This window comes from Accipiter gentilis, chromosome 6, assembly GCF_929443795.1.
Source record: "Accipiter gentilis chromosome 6, bAccGen1.1, whole genome shotgun sequence".
Taxonomy (NCBI): Eukaryota; Metazoa; Chordata; class Aves; order Accipitriformes; family Accipitridae; genus Astur; species Astur gentilis.
In genome coordinates, this window is record NC_064885.1 from 9,988,175 (window position 1) to 10,009,467 (window position 21,293).

At 38.2% G+C, this 21,293-nt stretch overlaps 1 protein-coding gene across 11 annotated transcripts in view; it reads left to right on the plus strand.

Annotated features, from left to right (window-relative positions):
• The window catches only part of GTF2I (general transcription factor IIi), an 80,713-nt gene that overhangs the window by 34,897 nt on the left and 24,523 nt on the right, over window positions 1–21,293 (plus strand). For 8 of the 11 annotated variants that reach the window (XM_049803484.1, XM_049803481.1, XM_049803483.1 and 5 more), the window contains 7 exons: window positions 2,715–2,774; window positions 3,122–3,163; window positions 6,421–6,483; window positions 8,176–8,277; window positions 14,241–14,306; window positions 17,366–17,549; window positions 19,352–19,410. In XM_049803484.1, coding sequence (XP_049659441.1) covers window positions 2,715–2,774; window positions 3,122–3,163; window positions 6,421–6,483; window positions 8,176–8,277; window positions 14,241–14,306; window positions 17,366–17,549; window positions 19,352–19,410 — 576 coding nt within the window. The remainder of the gene's footprint in view (window positions 1–2,714; window positions 2,775–3,121; window positions 3,164–6,420; window positions 6,484–8,175; window positions 8,278–14,240; window positions 14,307–17,365; window positions 17,550–19,351; window positions 19,411–21,293) is intronic. The other 3 variants (XM_049803482.1, XM_049803486.1, XM_049803487.1) reach the window with 3 other exon arrangements.

The window sequence follows — 21,293 nt, forward strand, 5'->3', positions numbered from 1 at the left end:
TTATCTGCTCATGAAAGACCAAATTTTAGTCTGAGTGTTACATAATTTCTAAGTGTCTTTGTTGCATAGCAGAGTTGGCTCTTAGCTGAAGAGCATACTTGGTCCTTTTTCTGATACAAGGTGATATTGCTTAGCTCTGCCTACAAATCTCAAGTTCAGACTCCAAGACTTAATCATACTGCAAGATTTTACTTCTAATGTGTCCTGTGGTTTTAGTAATTAAATCTCCCACCTTTGTGTCCATCCTTCCTCCTGTATCCTACCTGCTGCAGTGGAATTAAGTTCTTCTATCTTCAGTTTTCTTCTTTTTTTCTTTTTTGTGATTTCCTCATACTTTTATTCCTAGATGAAACTTCTTTTGATCTGGTTACTACTGTACTTGTTTTTTGCTCTTAGTTATGTGATGTGTGTGTATCTGCCTGTTTTGTGCATGAATGCAGTAAAGTGGAATTGTGTGTGCTTTTGTTAATATCTCCTGGTGGCAGAACTTTCAGATTTCTTTGAAATTTAATTTTCTAGTCTTTACTAAATTAAGCTAGCAGAGTATATTGTTTTACACTTTTTAATTCCTGAAACAATTTTTTCATCCTGTTTTTTCTTCTGTCAACACTTCATAATATGAAAAAAAAAAAGCTTCAGGTTTCATAAAATAATCTGTGTGGGTCACTTTTAAAAAGTCTGATGGATTTACTACATGTATATGTAGTTTTTTATTGACATTAACAATGAAGGAATTGAATTCTCTGTGCTTAATCCCAAGGGCTATAAGCCTAGTAGGTGTATCTTTTTAACTAGAGAAATCTTTCTTCAAGTTTGAATGTGTCAAAGACTCCTATTTTTCCTTTTTTATTGTGTGACAGCATGTATTTGGCATGAAGATAATGCAATATAGAGACTGCTGCAGAGTATGTAGGTAAAACAATCCTGTCAGGATTTCTGAATTAAGGAGTAAACACAAAAATATGTGCTTATAATGGGATGCATGATTCTGTGTGTCGGTGCGTTATGAATTATAATAATTGCATGTTCTGAAGAGTTCTTAGGAAATGACACTCCCGTTTGGTTGCGTACACTGAATATGCTGGTTTAAATAAAAGCAAATTTAGTCCACAGAGTTGTTTCCCAGCACAGCCAGGGAGGCTGCGTTCTATTCCCACTTGCCCATAACAGTTGCAAATCACACTATTTGGATGAGAAATTCTTCTCGTGTGGCCTAGAGCTCCACTGATGTCTCGGGCTTCTGCCTTGCTTCTTTGCCTCCCCTTGCTTTTTCCCATCTTTGGAATATGGTCTTGACTGTGCCAGTACCACTTTCTAGAGCCGTGTTTTGAACCAAGTCAGGGAGCTCCTCTGAGTTAGAGACAAATAGAAAAAAAAACCAAACACACTCCGGGAAAGAAAAAGTGGCAGGAGCAGGTTAAAACAGCACTTATTGAAAGAAATGCATGTAAAACAAAGAACCTTGTATAGGTTCCTCACTTGAAATCCTGTTAATTTAAAATCCCTTTGAAAATCTGAGCAATCAAACTAGGCAGAACTGTCTAAACCAAACATTGTAACCACCTAATAGTTATGTTTTTCTTTTTAAAATTTAATCCCTAAATAGTAATTTTCTTTAATAACTCACAGTATTTGATGCTGTACATGTATTTTCAGTTGACTGAAATACTCAAAAGTCTGATTGTGACAACATTCTTTTCTATCTTTTCTTACCGTGCGTATGAAATAATGAGTTTGAAATATTTCACTTGCCTTATTAGTTAACAGTAGATTTTTCTGTTGTGAAGCTATTAGTATATGTTGTTGATACACTTTTAAACATACCCCTAAACGGTAATAATTTATTTTGGGGTGGGGGTAGGGGGGTGGTATATGATCTTCTGCAGATTACTTTTGCAAATGAACACAGCAATGATTTGATTTACACAGAACAATTAGTCCAAATCCTTCAGTTCCACTGAGTCCTATACATTCCTGTATGCCACAAATAGACTAGTTTTATATACCTATCTCTGTGGTGTAGAACGATCTCTTGGTCAGCGTGAAGCCATTTGTGCTGCAAGCAGTTCACTCCTTTCAGTATAACTGCAGGAGTGCCAAAGTGTTAAGCAGTAGGATTTTAGGGGTGTTAATTTAATCTTTTAAGTGTCATTTGTGTGCTGCTTTCTGCAGCAGCCTTTTTAAAGCAGTCCATATACAGCCATCAAAAGAGCTGTTGTGATGAAAAGCAAACAACCTTGAAGTGTTGTAAATTATTTTAATCTTTCTGAATTTGTCTATTTAATGTAGGTAGAAATTTTGAAGTCAAAAAGGACTCCCTAGGAATACAAATTTTAACAAACAGGAAGATTTAGCTGATTAAAAATTCATTGGAAAAAGGCAGAACCATCAACATTTCATGTTTTAAAATTAGTTTATTAACACCAAAAAAATTGAAAACCTGCTGTTCTGCATGAGTCTCTGACTGTTCAGTAGTCCAAGAAATGCACACCCCTGCCATTAGCCCCTCAACTTTTTTATTCTGTTGAACTGGATGAGTAAGGATTTATGTATTCTTAATAGTTCACATGGTCTTTCCTAAGTTCAACATTACAGAAAGTATGAAATTCTATATGATATATGAAGTTAAGAGTTATTTGGCAGATTCCTCCGTGGACTGGGAAAATGTGTTTGTTGTGAGACACAATTTAAAAGCCATTCTCTTTGTTTCCAAGCAGGCCCTTCTGAAACATCAGAGATGGATGAAAAAATTGCTCTTGCAAAAAGTTACACAGGTAAATCTTTTAGTTGTATTTTTCTCACATCTGCTTTGGGAATTGAATGTGTGAGTTGTACTTCTCAAGGCTCTGCTTCCTTGATTTGAAGTAAGAGTTAGGGTATTGGAATTTAAACTTCAACAGAAGCAAAAATTTCAGTTGCCTTGATTTTCAGGTGTCCAAGTAGAGAGACATACAGAAGGGAATCTCATTTCTTTCTTTCCTAAATTCAAAAAGGAACATCAGGTTGATCACTAAAGGAACATCAGGTTGATCATGAAATTCAGTCTGTTTCATAACTGATTATAAAGTTTAGTAAACTTCTGCTTATGTATTATGAGTACAACTTGATCATTTTCTTTCAGCTGTGTGTGAGGTAAATGGCTACATACAGAACAAAATATATGGTAAGTGTGTTTAGTGGAAGGAGTTCCTTACTCCTCATATACTTACTATATATGAACAATATCTGAAATAAATTTACTCAAAAATTGTACATTTCTTTTCAGCTTCTTACAGTCTGTATTAAAAATACTGGTTTGTCCATTTGCAAACACTGGATAATACTGATCTGCATTTCAACCTGTGAATTTCTTTATAATGTCAAGAGTGCTCACACTGTCATGAATTTAAGATTTAGAAATTGAGCCTTCTGTATGTTGTTCATGTGAACGTTATAGTTCTGGAATTTTCCCTTACAAAAAATCTTTGCTTTGAATAGTCGATGTTAAAAGTTCCTTTTGTGTTTTTATTACGGTATGTTTTTTACTTTATATTTGTCTAAAGGAAGCCACCAGGGTTCCGACTGCAGTGAAGGAACAGATGTGGAAATACCAGTACAAAGTCAGAGATATGAAATGTTTTTCATGAGAATAATTTAACATGATTGGAAATTATTTTACAGAAATATTTGAAAAGATGGCACCTTAATTAACGTTGCACATCTTCTCCAACCATTCTCTTTCCACATTTCCACAAGGTTGGCTTCTGGGGTTTTTGTTTTGTTTTGCTTTTAATCTCCCAAATCATGCCATTCTGTGGCTTACTACAAGCAAGTTGTGATGGGAGTCATCATTCTTTTAAATCATAAATTGCATTTGTAAGGTGCTTGTCACCCAAAATTTAATGCTTTGACATGATGTTAAAAGTACTGCAGCTAGTTCATTCTAGGCACCTGACTCACAAACCTGAGTTATGAGTATTTTTTGGATTTTAAGGCCAAGTTAAGCTAGCAGCAATACTCATTCTTGCAAATCTCATTACTTTTGCTTTGAAGGTAAATATCACCATAGTTAAGGGTACCATTATATGAAATTTAAAAGCATTTCTCTTGATAAAGGTGAATATAGTTCTTTGCTCTTGCTGACTGTACTGTTAACTCTACTTATTTGAGAAGAAATAATCTAGGTACTCTATTTTCCTAAGCATAATGCCTTACCATGAAGAGAGAGCCTGAGGAAAGGGATGTGTGATATGAAACGACCAAGACTCTGACTCTGCGTTGTTTTTGACTATGTAGAATTTTATAGCTACAGATGCTGAGTGTGGCCCTTTGTGTCAGAATATGGTGTTGTTACACACCCTTTTATTAAAGCTGATCTCCTTTACAAGTTTCTGTAAGAGATAAGCTGAAAGTTGCACCCTGATTTTGCTGAATAGAATAAACCTGTTGTTCATGAAGGTTAGTATTTATGAAAAGGTCTATAGGTAGTGATTTCATTTGTTGTTTAAATAGGCATACAGCATAGGCAGTCTTGTCTGGATTCTGTAAAATAAAATTATTTCTTGCTAATCCTCACAAAAATGAGTAAGAAAGAAAAATTGATGGTAGTGTTTGGATTTTATGAAGCCTTTGGAGTTTATCCTAACTATTATTAAAGAAATACATATAATAGGCATCTAAAGTTCTTCCAAAAGTTTGTCTGAAAGCTACAGCCTGTGATGCAGATTTGCAGAAATGATTGTTTTCTGCAAAGAAAAAACATTAGAGGGATGTACAAACTTATCTGTTGGTGTATATCACTGGGGGTTTTCACTGTTTTTCCCCTCCAGTAACCTTGACAAGATGGTGAAAAAGGAAGTGGCAAAATTAACGTGTGCCTGGAATCTCCAAGATTAGCTGTAGCTGATAAAGGTGTCTGAGGTCTTAGTGATATTGGATGAGTAGGGAGCATGGTGTGATTGAAATTCAGCAATCAGAAAGTTAAGGTTATGTGCATCAAAATAAATTGTTTTAAACTGAATGAAATCACATTTGAGAAACTGGAGACAGTGCCAGTGAATGACAACATTTAGAACTGAAGAAGGCTGCTGCTTAGGAGCTGAGATCAAAAAATACCTAGTGATGATAATACTTTGTTTAAAAAAACTTACTTTAGAGTTTAAACCAGTTGGTTTAATATGACTTAGGAAGAAACGTCCTATCTGGGAGTTTTCTTCCAGAACTTTGTTACCATCTGCTTTGACATTTTTGCATGTTTCTCTTAATTATGACAATTTCTCAGGAATTTGGTACTGGACTAGATGGACCATTTGCCAGTCTTTGTGGCTGTTCTTAAATTTCCAAAAATTGTTTTGTTTTGTTTTGTTTTTTTAAACTTCTCCGATGCTCTCAAAAAAGGCTCTAAGAGATCAGTTGATGTGGTAGTTATTTTTATGACCATACTTTATGTTCACATCTACTGAATGACCATTACCTCCTAATTCTTTCCTTTTGTTGTGCTTTCCATTTGCTAGTTACCTACCCAGCACTCACTCTGAATTAGATCAAAACTTCTTACTATGCTTTCCATGAACTAGATGATATATTTGACATAGTTTGAATAGACTCCAGTTAAGGTGTCTCAGTAGATACTGCTGAATCTCTACTCCACATGACATCATGTGAAGAGCCTTTGAAACAGAGATTCCTTCAGACTTGCTCCCAAAGTGATATCATGCTTCCAGCTTACAGAGATCTGAAAGAAGATACTCTTCAAAATGCACAAGCGCAGCATTACTGTGCCAGAATAATTAAAATATATTCCTTCATACATTGCTACTTAGTTTTGAAATAGTTTCCAATACAATTAGCTTCACTTTTTTAAACTTTACTGCAGTTAAATGCAAATTGCTCTTTCTCCCACTGAGTATTGATAAGCCTAATCCTATTTATTATGTTGGTGTGAACTGCCTCAACAAAAGCATTGTGTTTATGAATTTCCTTCTCGTTTTTCACTGCTGGCCTTGCAGCCTGTTATGGAAATCATTATAGTGCAACAACTGTGAGTCTGTATAAATGGTAAAGACATATATCTTCTGTAGGGGCACACAGCCTTTGTTTATATTTTCAGTAATCCTTGATAACAAAGGGAAAATATTTATGATTGTATTAATCCTATTAAGCCAAGAATAAGGAATTTCCCACTGTCATTAACACCAACTCTTCACTGCTGTACACACAATTTAGCAAGTATAATCCCCACCTCCTTACCCTTGTCTAGAATTCCTTAAAGGCTTATGGTAAAATATCTTTGGTTCTGTTTTTGTTGCACACTGTGCAAAACATTTCAGTAAGCCAGGGGGCTTCTTTGACAAGTGTTAGTTTAAATACAGAATCACAGAGTGTTTGCTTAAAAATCTTTTCTGTGACCATCATTCAGCAGTCCTGTTTTTTCCACTTCAGATTCTTCTCAGCATGCCCCTTCAGAAGCAAGTGAGGATCCCGAGGTCGAGGTCACCATCGAAGGTTAGTTCTCCAGTGCATTGCTTTCAGTCCGTTGGGCATTTTTATGTCCAAACAATGTTTTACAATGCCTGCATTACTTGGTACTAAATAAATAGAATTATGTACCAGTGTTGACTGCTGTTTGGATCGTGCACTACTTGGTAAACATAACTAGTCCAGAAGTTTTATAAAACCACAATATACGGAAACATATTTGACTGACTGGGCTGGCTTTGAAATGATGCGTGACAGAGATTTGCATCTTTCACATATTTTTCAAGCATTGGTAATGAAAGATACTCATTATTTAGCAGCCATTAATTTAGATTTTAAAAAGATTTTACAACATTCATTCTGAAGAACACGTTTTATAAGCACACTGTAGTTATATAAAATATCTATTTAACAGTAGGTTCTGGGAAGAATTGTACCAAACAGAAATGATGTGTTACAGGTGTTGTAAGTGAAGCTTCAATTTATTTGTCTAATATCAATAAATATGAGATGGAAACCTTTATACTTACTTCCTCCCTTTCTCATCTGAATGGCACTAAAGCCACTAACCAGTGTCCCTGTTGTTTTCATGCTAGGATGCTGGTTGGAAGTCAGCTGTATTTCTTGTATTTTTGAATTACATGTCCTATAACTGCTTTAAAAAAGTTCTGAGATTGGCTTTTGTAATGCTTGCTTCTGGAATGGGTAACATTAAGACCACCAAATTAGCTATTTAGAAATTAGGTAGTACATTTTAGGACAAAGTTGACACTTCTAGCGTTACATTCACCTTTTTATAACCCAGCAGTAAAATAATTCTTACGTTACCTCAATAGAAAAGGTAATAAGAGAATTGTCATTAAGTTCTGTGTATATGTAAAGGCCTTTACCACAAAAGTAAAAATGCTCTGAAAAGGTTTTCTCTAACAGAATATAATACAACTGCATAGGTGCAAGAGATGTCAATGTATAATACTATTCTTCCTACATAAACTGGGTAGATGCTATTCTGTATGTGAAATTAATTTTCTTTGTCTACTTTAACCATTTCTTTTCTCTAAGGTTGCAGATATTGGTAATTGGACAATCTTAAAAACTCATTAACTGATAGGGAAGATAGTGTTTTGGATTGGGAAGTGACTTGCTAAGTAGCAGCTCACTGAAAAATTACCTAGGGTTTGCAGTTTTCCCCCTCTGTTTGTGTGTGTTTGAGGTAGGACTGACCTGTTCAATGAATTTCAGTTACGTCCATCAGTTTTTCATAGGTTTGAAACCAGTTTTAGCACCTTTGAGCTCTTCAAGATAAAACTTAGGTACTGTTTCAAGACTTATTAGTGGAAGGATACTTCCAATTAGATAAAAAGTGTAGTCTGTGTCTGCACAATTTATTTCCTGAATTCTTTTGCTGTTGTGTGGTCATTTTGTGATCATGATATGTACAGTCATGTTTCAGAGCACAATATTGCTTTCCTTAGGAGGTACATAAGAAGCTTTGGTTTTTGCCATCTTACGCCTTGTGCTGGCTCTCTTATGCAAATTGTTCCTACACAGGTCAGTAGCTTTCTAAAGTTACTCAGATAAGTAATTCGTTGCAAAATGTGATGCTCTGATAAAGCACAGTTCATTACTTGCATTAGAGCTTTGAAATTCAAAGCAGTTCCAATGTTGCACATGAGTTCTCTGGATTTTAAAATAGTGATATATTTATGTTTCTTTAAGATGATGATGACTACTTGCCCCCTAACAAGAGACCGAAGAATACTGAGTCAGCTAATGAAGCTGCCAATACTGGGAGAAGAAAAGTGAGAGAGTTCAATTTTGGTAAGATAAAAATTAGAGATTGTTTTGTCTCTCTGTTTTGTTTTATAAAAAGGTATTAGGCAATTTCACACTGCAGGAGTGAGACACACCAGTGTGCATATTCATTTAAGAGTGTAGGGCTCTTTGTAGATGTATTGCAGCAGTGTATTCATCATCATAGGCTACCTCTGTTGTTTCTCATTATTCAAGTGACCATCTGAACAGACACTGCAAGTAATTTAATAAAATAAAAAATAAGTCTAGATTTTTGTCAGCTGATTTCTTGGACAAGAAAATAGACTGAATTTACTAGTGTACTGAATTATGGCAAACTAGAGGTCAGGAGCCGGTCAAGCTGGTCTTTATTGATATGTGCTGTGAGCAACGAAGATGTGCTGAGGGCAGCCACATTTGGGAAGGTAACCAAATGACTGTTATGCCGAGTAGCCTGCCTTGATCCCTGTGGACACGCAAAAAGTTGGGGTCTTTTTGGTAGTGTTCTTTCATGATGCCTTATGTAGAGTTCTCGCTGCAGAAACGCATCCACACACTGTAGTTATTGTGGTTAAAAATACTTCCCATGTGATTTGTTTCAGCCCCATACCTCTCCTTTATTTCTTGTTTTGGTTTGGTGTCTGGGCAGATATCCTGTGAATCTGTGTACTTCTGTAAGGTTCTGAGCCATCAGGAATATGTCCTTTGGCACAATGTTTGAGATGTTTATTAGGAACACTGGGATTTGAGGTCAATTGAAAAATCCCCATGGAACCTCTTCAGAAATCTGTTTTGCATGAAACATGTTATTTCATGCTAATTTCATCAAAAATGAATAAAACATTGTTGAGAGCTCTATTCTCAAAAGATCATTAATACTAATAGGCAGTTCCACATGTAGCATTAGTTATGTTTTGCTTGGGTCAGGAGAACATAATGGCAACATTAGTAGAGGAGAAGATTGAGCAGTTAATACTACAGAAGTGTTTCCTAGAATATAGTCCCTTAGTCGAAAATGGCACCTAAGCTTGGCAGGCCAGCAGTGTTTCAAGGGAATAAACAGTGAGGTTGATTAGACATGGAGAGCAAAGGTAATAAAATATTAGCACGATAAAAGTTTGAGTTGAGCTTGATATGTTGAAACACCAGTCAAAGAACATCTCACAGCTTACCTGCTCACTGTTGCTTCTGAAATGACTTGGTAGATTAACCCTCTGGGCTGTTCTCAAGAAAACTTTGCTCTTAACCACATGCCATGCAGTTAGATTACAGTGTTTTGCAGCTCATGGGTTCAGTATTCAGAGATCTTTATTCCTGGGCTTCCTAAATTGTATTGGGGTTATTGCCCCTCATACTCGCTTTTGGGGTTCACCTACAGAAAGTGCTATTTCTCTACAATGTTACAAGATCTGGTTAAAACACAAAATGAGTGTGAGAGGTTTTGGAGAAATAGACTTCATTTGCTGTAATGAAAAAAAAAAGAGCAACTGTTGGTAGTTGCAGTGCTGCTGTTTGGACATTTCAGAAGACTTTGCACCTTTGACTAATGAAGTCTAATATTAGATAATTGGACAGGAGAAAGGAGGTATTTAATTCTATCATGAGTAGCTGCAGAGTGACAAAGGCACATACACTCAGAAGACTGGAAAGGAGGTATAGATGCTTGAGAGAGAAATCTGTCTCATCTGATAAGGACTTTCAGTATTTTACATAACATTGATGAGATCCAGATGTTTGATAGCTGTGAGTTGGAGAGACTTCCTGTATGTCTTGATTGAGTCGGAGATCAGGTACCCCAAGTGGCCTGAGAAGCAGGGTCAGTAATGTGCTGTGCTCTTAGTTTCATGAAAACAGGAAAACAAAGTGGAAAACAAAATAATTGTAACCAGGGGGAGTAATGAAGAGTGTCTGGTAAAATGCTTGATAGAAATTGATAAACTTTGGGAAGAGAGGTTGCATTTCAAAAATATTTCTGAAGCAACTATTTCAGGTTAAAAATATCTTTGCTGAAAGGAACTGACATTGTCAGTAAAAATCTCTTCTCACAACATTTTTTTGCTTTCTTAGAGATTTTATCAGACTCTCAGAAGCTTCAAGTTGTGTCTTGCAGTTGTGTCATACCATTTTAGGGGGGAAAAAACAGTCCCCTTAGTTGTGGTCTTACTATGACAGTGATGGAAAGTATGATACTTTTTTCCCCATTTTGACATGCTGTTGAACACAGGTTTTGCCAGCCTGTAGCATGCTTAGAGTTGCTGTGTGTTTTCCATTTTATTTCCCCACAGAGTACTGTGTGGCATGTTGATGGGAATAGGGATGTGCTTAGTACCTGAACATCTGTATTGGGTTTGTGTAGCAAGGTTTTGGTAGCAGGGGGGCTACAGGGGTGGCTTCTGTGAGAAGCTGCTACAAGCTTCTGCCATGTTGACAGAGCCAATGCCAGCCAGCTCCAAGACAGACCCGCCGCTGGCCAACGCTGAGCCCATCAGCAATGGTGGTAGCGCCTCTGGGATAACAGATTTAAGAGGGAAAAAATCCCTCTGCAATTGCAGCTGGAGAGAGGAGTGAGAATATGTGAGAGAAACCACTCTGCAGACCCCAAGGTTAGTGAAGAAGGAAAGGGAGGAGGTGCTCCAGGTGCTGGAGCAGAGATTCCCCTGCAGCCCGTGGTGAAGACCATGGTGAGGCAGGTTGTCACCCTGCAGCCCAGGGAGGTCCACAGTGGAGCAGATCTCCACCTGCAGCCTGGGGAGGAGCCCGTGCTAGAGCAGGTGGATGTCCAAAGGAGGCTGTGACCCCATGGGAAGCCCACGCTAGAGCAGGTTTTCTGGCAGGACTTGTGACCCCGTGGGGGACCCACCCTGGAGCAGTGTGCTCCTGAAGCACTGCAGCCCATGGAAGGGACCCACGCTGGAGCAGTTTGTGAAGAACTGCATCCCATGGGAAGGACCCACCTTGGAGAAGTTCATGGAGAACTGTCTCCCATGGGAGGGACCCCATGCTGGATTTGGGGAAGAGTGAGGAGTCCTGCCCCTGAGGAGGAAGGAGCGGCAGAGACAACATGTGATGAACTGACCCCAACCGCCATTCCCTGTCCCCCTGTGCTGCTGGGGAGGAGGGTGGGTAGGCAGAGAATTCGGGAGTGAAGCTGTGCCTGGGAAGAAGGGAGGGGTGGCGGGAAGGTGTTTTAAGATGTGGTTTTACTTCTCATTACCCTACTCTGGTTTGATTGGTAATAAGTTAATTTTCCCCAAGTCAAGTCTGTTTTGCCTGTGATGGTAGTTGGTTGTTGAGTGATCTCTCCCTGTCCTTATCTCGACCCACGAGTCTTTTGTTATATTTTCTCTCCCCTGCCCAGCTGAGGAGAGGGGAGTGATAGAGCGGCTGCGTGGTGCTTAGTAGCTGGCTGCGGTTAAACCACAACAGCATCATTTTGTGTGCACTGTGCAGATCGCCTCTACTATAGTGGATGTTATTTGGAGCATGTCCCGAAGGAGCAGAGAATGGGGTAAACTGAAGACACTGTGGACAGACTGGAGAAGTTTTCAGAATTGTTATTTAATTGGGATGGTGTTTCCCATGTGTCAGAAGGTGTATATATAGGAATAGAAGGTAACCACCACTTATCTTTGTGCTTACAGGAAAACTAAACTGCTTTGCAGAGAGTGATTACCAAAACCAGAGTATCAGCTTAGCTTTGTGGTAGTTCTTCAACATTGCTACGTAGGCATGAAATGTGTGACAAAAGAATGTTTTTACAGTAATTGAATCCAAGGAGTAATAATGCTGACAATCTGATTAAAAATCATGCCGGTTACCTGATAACCCCTCTGAATTTTGAAATATCTCTGTAGCCTGACATGACAATTTGCTCATAAAATACAAAAGTAGCTAAAAAAACCAGTGTGCTGATCAAAATGTGAGCCAGTTCATGATATTTTTTTTTAATTGCCTATTCTCTGTGTATCCACCATTCCAAATAAACATTCCTGTATTGTGGTGTATTTGATTATTAATCCTGTAGTGTTTCCATTGGAGGAAGAGGGGCACAGAAGTAGTTGCTTGAAAAGATCTGCATGGAGTTTTTGGCCAGCAGTTGTGGGGTTTGGTAACTGAGAAACATGAAGCCTTGACAACTTAATGGCTCATATAGAAACACTCTTGTGAGCATGCTAACAAGCACAGGGAGACCAGGCTGGGTGGGAGCAGCTTCTCCTAAAATTGTAGCAACAACCAATATCAGAACAGTATTACTTATATACTTCTATATGGTTGCTTTGTAATATGGTATGACATTCTTTCCGGCTGTTCTCTCTCTGACATAAACCAGCCTGAGTTGTAGAGGAGATCTTTGCTGAGTCTGCTTCAAAGCTTGATGAACTGAAGGGATCTCAACTCTGTTACAGTTTCCTCTGGGTTACAATCTGGAGTCACACAGGTGCCTTTCAAAACCCTTGTCCCAGGACTGTCCATGTGTGTTCACCAGCTCTGTTGAGTAAAGCAGGGTTTCCCCTTTAGGCCAGTAAATTCTAACGTGTATTTTCCTGACTTATTGGTAACGCTGCTGTTAATCCGTTGCTCTGTATGTACATCAACAAAAAATGCAGTCGCTGTTCGTGCTGGAATTCAAAAGAGCTTCATCTGGCTATACACCTGAAGTTAAAGGGAGAAATATTACAAGGTTGAAGTGACACAGGAGTAGAAAATGTTGAGTTCAAGACATGTTTATCAGCTAAGAAGCTGTGTACTACGGGATAGCAGTAAAACGGTGGCAGAAACAACAATATAGATTATCCACAACGATGTTATTTCAAAATAGAAACAGGTTAATTGATGTAGGTGATATGCCAGGTAACTTGAATGAAGAGTTTATGTGTAGATGCAAGGCAGCATGCCAAAACGCCCTTTCCCCTCTAAACAAGGTCTTATTCTTGCCCACATCTGAAGCATGTTGTCCTACTGATATCCATGAAATTACATTAAAAAAATATAAGCTTAAACATGGCCACCAAAGTTGTGTACATTGGTCTGAGAATGCATATTTAAAGCCCTTTCGATACAGACTCAAAATTCAATCCTCTGTCTTGTCTGATAAAAGAATTTTTTGACAACTGAAAATGTAATAGCTTGAATGGCCTCATTTTTCGACCTCCATAGTTACTAGATTCAAGTCTTTGGTGTAAGAAATAAGCTGCAAGTATACTTGCTTATTAACTTGTTCTTAAAAGGCCAGCTAGCATCTGGTACCATCTACAAAAGAGTTGTGGCATTTTCCTAGAAGTATTGAGATAGTACAAAAAGCTGTGAAAACATGTGCTCTCTGTCACAGACAGAAAATTAGATGTTAAAATTCTGCCGTTTAATCCAGCTCTCCATGGAACACGATTGGATTTGGATAACTTCAGTCTTGCAGCCTGTATCTTCCTTCAGAAATAGGATTTATGGGGATGTTTTGCAGCATCAGGACTTGGGAGAAGTACTGGATGAAGGTAGAGGATGGCATGATGCCTCCTGACCCAGATATTTGTACAGATTTGTGCCAAAACAACTTCATGTACTTGCTGTAAGCTTGATCAAGCTTCACTAATTAAGCTTCTCAGTGCCCAGATTTAGGTAACTATCAACAGCAGTTGCAAACTGGCTTTACCCCTGATGGTAGCGAGAGCTGCCGACTGAGCTGTCAAAGAGAAACCATTTTTTTGAAGTTACATTAGCCTGGTTTATGGTGTGTTGTTGTTTTTTTGGTTTTTTTTAAACGATTTAACATCTGCACAAATTTTGGAGGTAATCTTAAACATTTTATTCTACCTTTTTTCTTTCTGTATGTATCGATATATTTTTAAGGTATAGCCTGTACTGTACTCCACAGGCACCTGTATGCAAGTGAGCAGTAAAAGCCCACTGCATATTTCATTTAGTGGTAACATAGATTTTAGAAGAGATTCTCTGTTTCATTTGTAGTCTGACATGTCCTCCTCTTTTCTTTGCAGAGAAATGGAATGCACGAATTACAGACTTGAGAAAGCAAGTTGAAGAGCTGTTTGAAAAAAAATACGGTATGTTACACTCCTTTCCAAACAATTGCCTCTACTCCTTTGACACTGTAAATCACAGCTCTTTGCCATGCATCTTGTTGTTGGCTCAGGAGCACACCAGTACTGACAGCACCAAAGGGCTAAATATTATTAGAAGACCTAAAACTGGGGAAAGTAGCTTTTTTGATGAGCAGAGTAATTTCAATATGGGGTGCCTGTGTTTGGCACCTAAGTGCAAAACTTGATTTTATTTTTCAGTTGTGCTCAGTTTCCTGGGGCTCCAGTGTGCTCATGTCTGGAGCCACCCACATTTGAGAGAGCTGGCCTTTTTTCCTGTAATTACACTGAGTCCTTCAGTGAGATGATCTTTTAAAATGGCTCTGGGGAGAGGCTACCACTGACTGATTGTTGCTTTCTGATTATGATTGACTTGCAGTGAAGCAACAATTATATGTTAATGGTTCTTGGAGAGAAAAAGAAGCACATGTGTTAGACTTTGGAATTTGTCTCCAGATGTTGCACCTAGACATATTTTGTGTCCACATATCGCAGACTAAAACAGCATCAGCAAAATTTCACAATAAATGGTAGTGCTCCTCTGCCATGAAAAGTGGAAGTGCTTTCAGAATGGACCTTGTGATGTTGGAGTTACTACGTGTTTCGGGTGTAACTATCATCTGACATTTAAACAGCCCACTGAAAGGAACTCACACCAAGTAAAAAAACAGTTTAGACTCTGATTCACAGTGTTTTAATTGCTCTAGAAAGGAGCATCATTCTTAGTGAATTGCTTTAATTTTCGTTTTGGTGTTTGCACATAGCCAGCCTAAAAATCTCCTGTTGAGTCTGTTGAATACAGAACTATTCAACTTTCCATAGCAAGCCAGATGGTATTAATTATCCCCTTTTTCCCTGTGGATGACAACATTTCATTGATTCACAAACCTATTCTCCATTTCAGATTCCATTTTTTTCTATCAGTATGGGCACACAATTTCCCATTTACTGATGTGAGTTATAGAGGTCCAGAATTCCCAGAATGCACCTCAGATTTGTTGGCTTCTGGAGCTCCAAAGTGTTTTAGCAATGTCTGTCATTGTCATCCGTGACAACTGACATGTCTGAAAATATATTTATTTTTGTGTCTAGATGTAAACTAAATGGAATTACTTTTTATAGTGGTAAATACAGGGTAGTGGCTCACAAATACAGACTCATTTATAAAAATGAAACCTATATTCAATAGGATTTCTATGCAAAACCATATAAGCTTCCAAATCTGAGAAGCCTCACTGCAGACTGTGATGCTGATTGTGTTCTTTGGCTGTCTGAAGAGTATTTGCTAAAACATTTGCTGATTTAAGAGAAATACTCTCACTTGTAAAAACTTACCTGTTGTTAGTTACTTGCTTAAAGAAACGGGATTTTTGTTATTCTGAAGCTGTTCTTACTTGATGCTGTGTAGTGATCTAGATTTTAGTGATGTTCCTGATCTTTTTTCTGGCGGCTAACTGTGGTTCACAAACGCTCATTTCCATCTGAGGCTCATCTGCTGGATTTGTTAACGCTTTTCACCACTTGCCACAACAGCCTCCAGGGCTGAGAATAACTTTTTTAATTTCTTGGAAGAGGTATATGACTGCAATAAAAATCTACTTTAATGAAGGACTGCTGTGATACACAACAGCTCTTTTGGTGATTGTCCTGCAGCTCCTTTGACACAGGTTTGAATAGGGTTTCTTTAGTCTATTTGCTAAGAGTCATCTTCAGGTTCATGTCTCTCTGTATGTATCTATTCTCTGTCTCTAGTTTTGGCTATCTTTTATTTGGCAGTTGAAACCAAGTCTAGTTGAAACACAGTTCTCACAGTTTTCTAAAATTTTGATATTCGGTTCTCATCAGAATATAAGACTAAGATACATACAGTATTTTTAAAGCTTCTCTGTTTTGTGATAAACATACCTAGAACTGTTCTACTTCCAAGTGGTTGAAAGAGTATGTTACCCAAATCCCTTTAAAACCTAAATTGTTTTATTGCTTTTAAGAATTTGTGAGTTAATGTAAGCATTTGGTATACACTGATGTCTGAACCACTGGCTGCTTTCACGTTAGGTTAAGTTGCTTGAAAAGGTGCCCTTGAGTAGTTTTGCTTTCAGAAACCCTGCCACAAAATCACTGTACTCTAATTTGGCCTTAGCTTGGCCTTTCTCTCCTCAAGTAATTTTTTTGCATCTAATTTCCATAGCAAAACAACAGAATATACCAAAGTATTTGCAGGCCAGTCAGATGGTAATAGAGAATTCTTGTTGCATGGCCTACAAAATTAACATACCCTTGTGAGTATAAAGCAATTAGCCCCCTTGGCATTTGCAAACCATCATGCCATTCTCCAGTATTTGCCAGCCTGATAGGTGTATTGACATGATTATGGTCCTCATAGCTTAAAGAAATACATTGAGGTTATTTTCCAGCAGTGAGTGAATCTGTTATTTGCTTTTCATTTGCTTCAAAGATTTCATTAGTAGGGCCGTGGTTTTTTCGGCGGTGTTAGAAGTGTATTATTTATTTCATTAGTGATTCCTTGGATTTTTAAAATACAATGAAGATTTAGGAATTCACTCAAAAGAAGGGATGTGTGCCCCTTCTCCAAGGCATTAATGACTCTTGTAACCCAATAATAGTAACAAATAATAATCAGAGCTAATGAACTGAGACATGCTTGGTTTATAATTAAGTCTAGATAATTTCATCTTTCAAAATGTGCTATTAAACAAACCCAAAATACTGTGAAACTTCACCGTAACAGGTGCAGTCTCTGTTATTAAAAGTTTACAGAGTAAAGGGAAAAGAGGAGAATCTGCATATGTATGCATTTCTGCAGCTTGTTTACTGTGAATTAGAGTGATTTTGCTATAAAACAAAAACAACCCCCCACAAATATGAATGCTTGCATGTTTAAATGTGCTGAGGGGGTTACTGCCTGTCTGCTAATTTTAATGTTTTTCAGAGTGATATCAAACAGATAATTTGTGTAGAGCCACAAGCTAGTCTCATTTTTTTATTCTCCTTTTTTCTTAAAGCTCAAGCTATAAAAGCAAAAGGTCCAGTGTCTATCCCATACCCACTCTTCCAGTCACATGTGGAAGACTTATATGTGGAAGGGCTGCCAGAAGGAATTCCCTTCAGGCGGCCATCCACATATGGCATTCCCCGTCTTGAGAGGATACTTCTAGCAAAGGAGCGGATCCGGTTTGTGATTAAAAAGTAAGGAATTTTGCGGTTTTGTTCCTTTATTACTCATTGTTTTCTGCTGGCTCCACTCTGCTTTATTTTATCTTCAAGAACTTCCAAACTGATTTCTACCAATGTATTCTTTTGCAGTACAGATGAGTAATATTTAGTTGATGTTCACTCTCATAAATTCAGCTTATCAGATCACCAGAGCACCATACTGGGTGGCTGAGATCTGGACAGATCTCTTCGATATTATGGACTTCTTGTCATGGGCAGATCTCTTTGTACTATTTTAAACTCTGCGGTTATAATACATGTTGAAAGCCATTGACTTGGGGGTATTTTATGCTATCTGAGGATCTCAGCCTAAATTTCTGCTTGTGCTTTTATATTTTTCTTGCTGGAATGCTGTATCAAGGTGTCTACAGCTGTATCTGTGTATAGCATCTCCCAGGGCAGGCTTGAGGCCAAAATAGCTACTAGTTCCTCTGATATAGTTGGATGTGTGTCCTTGGTGTGTCTGGAGGTAGATCAGATAGTATACATGACAGGAAACCTTAGATGTACATAGAAAACTTGAGGGCTCAGTTGCCTGCTGTAGCTAGCCTGACAGGGTATCATCTGCCTTTAAAGTGAGGACATGAGACTCATGAGATGTTCTGGAGTCCTTTCTTTCTCTTTTTCTCCTTTCTTGTCTTGGTGTCTTTCCTAGAACCCTGACATTATTTTCTGCAAAGACAGGTAGGATTGGAAGGGAGCCTGAATTCAGGATATGCAGGGAGAGATGCCAGCATCTGTGGATGCCGAGTGCTGGATCTCAGAGCTGCAGAGCATTTCGAGATCCAGTACTGTGGGTATGACTGTGACAGGCTGATATGCAACTTTGGTAGTGGGTGGATATTTACCTTTTATAATTTGGTGCTTCACTTTAGACAGATGTGATGTGATGTTTCACACCACAGATGGGCATTTACAGTTTAAATGAAGCTTCTGTGAGTAACTGCTAATGTTTCACTATTGTTCGGCGGTGTAGGACCTAATCCAAGAGTTTCTGAAGTGAATAGGAATCTGCTGATTGCAGTGGTTAGGCTCAGAATTGGTGGTAGTGACAGCACATGCCTCTGTGCGTGCTGCCTTTAGTACAGATGCTAGTTTCTCAAATCTGAGAGGTAGATATTCAGTTTCTGACATCTGAACACTTGCAGATAACCAGAAAAGAGGAAGAAGTGTACATCTACCTTTTGCCTCACTTAAAATCAGGCACTGTGCATAGATTTTAATATTTATGCAATGCTGGCACCTGCTCTTGCCAAATTTGTCTTAGTTGTTAACAGTAATTAATTTATGCTGTTCATCGGGTTTGGAACATGTGGTAAGTAGAGCAGCTCAAAAACCAGTTCTGCTCCGTGAGAAATGTCAGAATTTTAAATTTTTTTATTGTTCTAATATGGATAAAACTAGATGTGTTTGAGAAACAGAAATGTCTGCTTTGAGGTTTTAATTTTTAAAGGTTAAATTTTTGATTTGGATCTTTGTTTCTGATGGAGTGTGTCTTAGACCTCAGCGATAATTTTAATGTAATCTGTATGTTACCATGAAATGTTATGACTCAGGTGGGTACGGGTATCAGGCATGGAAAATGTTTTTGTCAGTAGGGTTCCAACCAGCTCTCATAATACTTCGGTGTTAATTGGAATTTAATGTTGGGGATTGTGATGTCTCCTGTTATTTTTTTTTTCCTGATCCTTCAGTGGTAATTTGAGGCTGTAACTGTCGGCTGTAACTTCTGGTTTATCAAAGTGTATGTCACACATGTATCTTAAATCTTTTAGGCATGAGCTTTTGAATTCAACACGAGAAGATGTGCCACTGGACAAACCAGTTGCAGGAGGTGGGTCTTCGAATGAGTGGGTTGTAGAAGTACAGTATGATTTCCTATTTGTCAGTCTTAGTGGTGGCTACCATTTGGTTTTACTAATAACACATTGCAAATAATTCCTCTTGGCTTGAATTTTCTTTAGCTACAAAGTGACAGCAATTTTCCACTGGCTATCCAAGCCACTGCTACTAATACACTTACCAACTGATATGATTCAGCTGGCCAGAAGGAAAAATAACGAGCTAAGTGTTAGTCTGTTGAGATACAGAGAAGAGGCAGTAGTTTCCATAGTTGATAGAGTTTACTGGGTAGGGAACTGTCTGTATCATGGAATAATTTCTTATATATGGAGTTTGCCAAAATTAGATTAACTGAAATGCAGTAATGAATATACTGTTTATAGTGGCAATTATTGTTGTAGAATCTGACTTGCTCAGATGATGGGACTCCATTTTCACATAGTAGTACAAAGAGAATGCATTCTAACCACTTTTGCCATGAGGAATACTTTTCAGCAGATGCATGTTCTTACATGTTTTGTCTCCATTGAGCAGTCATCTAAAGGTAAAAAAATGACCACGTAAAAACAAGACTACAAGAACAGACCTTCTTTACAATTGCACCCGTGAACTCATTTCCCCTCAGGTTGGGAGAAAAACATTTAGTGTGGAAAAAAATCAAGTTTTGAAAGAATTGAGCCTTTGCATGGGCACTAGTTGGTAAATTACTTTCCTGGACTTGTTTTTCTTTTCAGTTGCATTCTACTGTCTTTTGGGCTTCAGGGCAATTTTTTTTAATTGTCCAGTTAAGGCAAGCATTGAAAGCTTGTATGCCTGAACCAATGGTAGCAAACAAATTGCTCCCAACCCCAAAATGCTAACTGGCAAACTCGGCCTGGTTGAACTGTGAAGTTTAAGTAATGCCAGAGAAATTCTTAGTTCAGGCAGTGACACAAGCATATAAATGGTAGTATCTGCACTACTGCAGCACCATTATGTTGTATTATATACTCATAGTCTTCTGTTGTAAAAAGTATATCAAAGACTGTACTTACGTGAACATTAAGGATCTAAATTAAGCGAAGAAATTATGTCATAAGGATGTCACTTTAACATGTGTGTAGGAATTAAACTTTTCCTGCGGTATAAGTTAACCTAGTGTCTTGAGTCTTAATAACCTACTGTTCCTTCGAGCACCAAATTTGCCTACAAAAATAGTAGGTAGGCTAATGACTGAGTCTTAAACTTAACTGTACTCTTATGTGGGTTTTTAAATTAGTCCTTTTCTCTGTTGTTTTTGTCATATTTAATATGGTTATACTGATTATGAAGACAAAGCAGGTACATTGCATATCCCATAAAACCCCCGTAGCTAAAAAAACTAGTGGTAATCCATTTTTATGGCACAGTGTTAGGAACAGTCACTTGTCTTCACTAACTCGTAATGATGGTATATTCATGTGTGACCTCAGCATTATTTCTGAGAGAAGAGAAGGTCTGTGAAAGCTGTTGATAACTTCTCAGGGAACACAGATCAGAAGACAGCAGCTGTCTGAGCCTCCTTTCCCTCAGTTTTCTTTCTCCCTGTTTGGATTCCCTCTTTCCCAGTAGCTAATCATCTCCTCTGCTGCTCCATGTCTGCTGCTGTCTCAGGAGAGAGAGCTATGTAGTGCCAGCCTCTGCTCTCAGCTCCTTGTGGCTCCATGTCCAACGTCCTGCTCTGTCCATAGCCCCTGCTAGCTTGTGTCTGCAGCAGGAGAGGAATGGGATGAGTACAGAAGTTGTATTTTGACTGGCGGAAGAAAGACCGTTTGCATTTGCATTCTTGTAGGAGATAGGCTGGTCAGGAAGGTTTTATGAAATGGCCTCAGCCCTGAAGCCCTGAAAAGGCTGGTA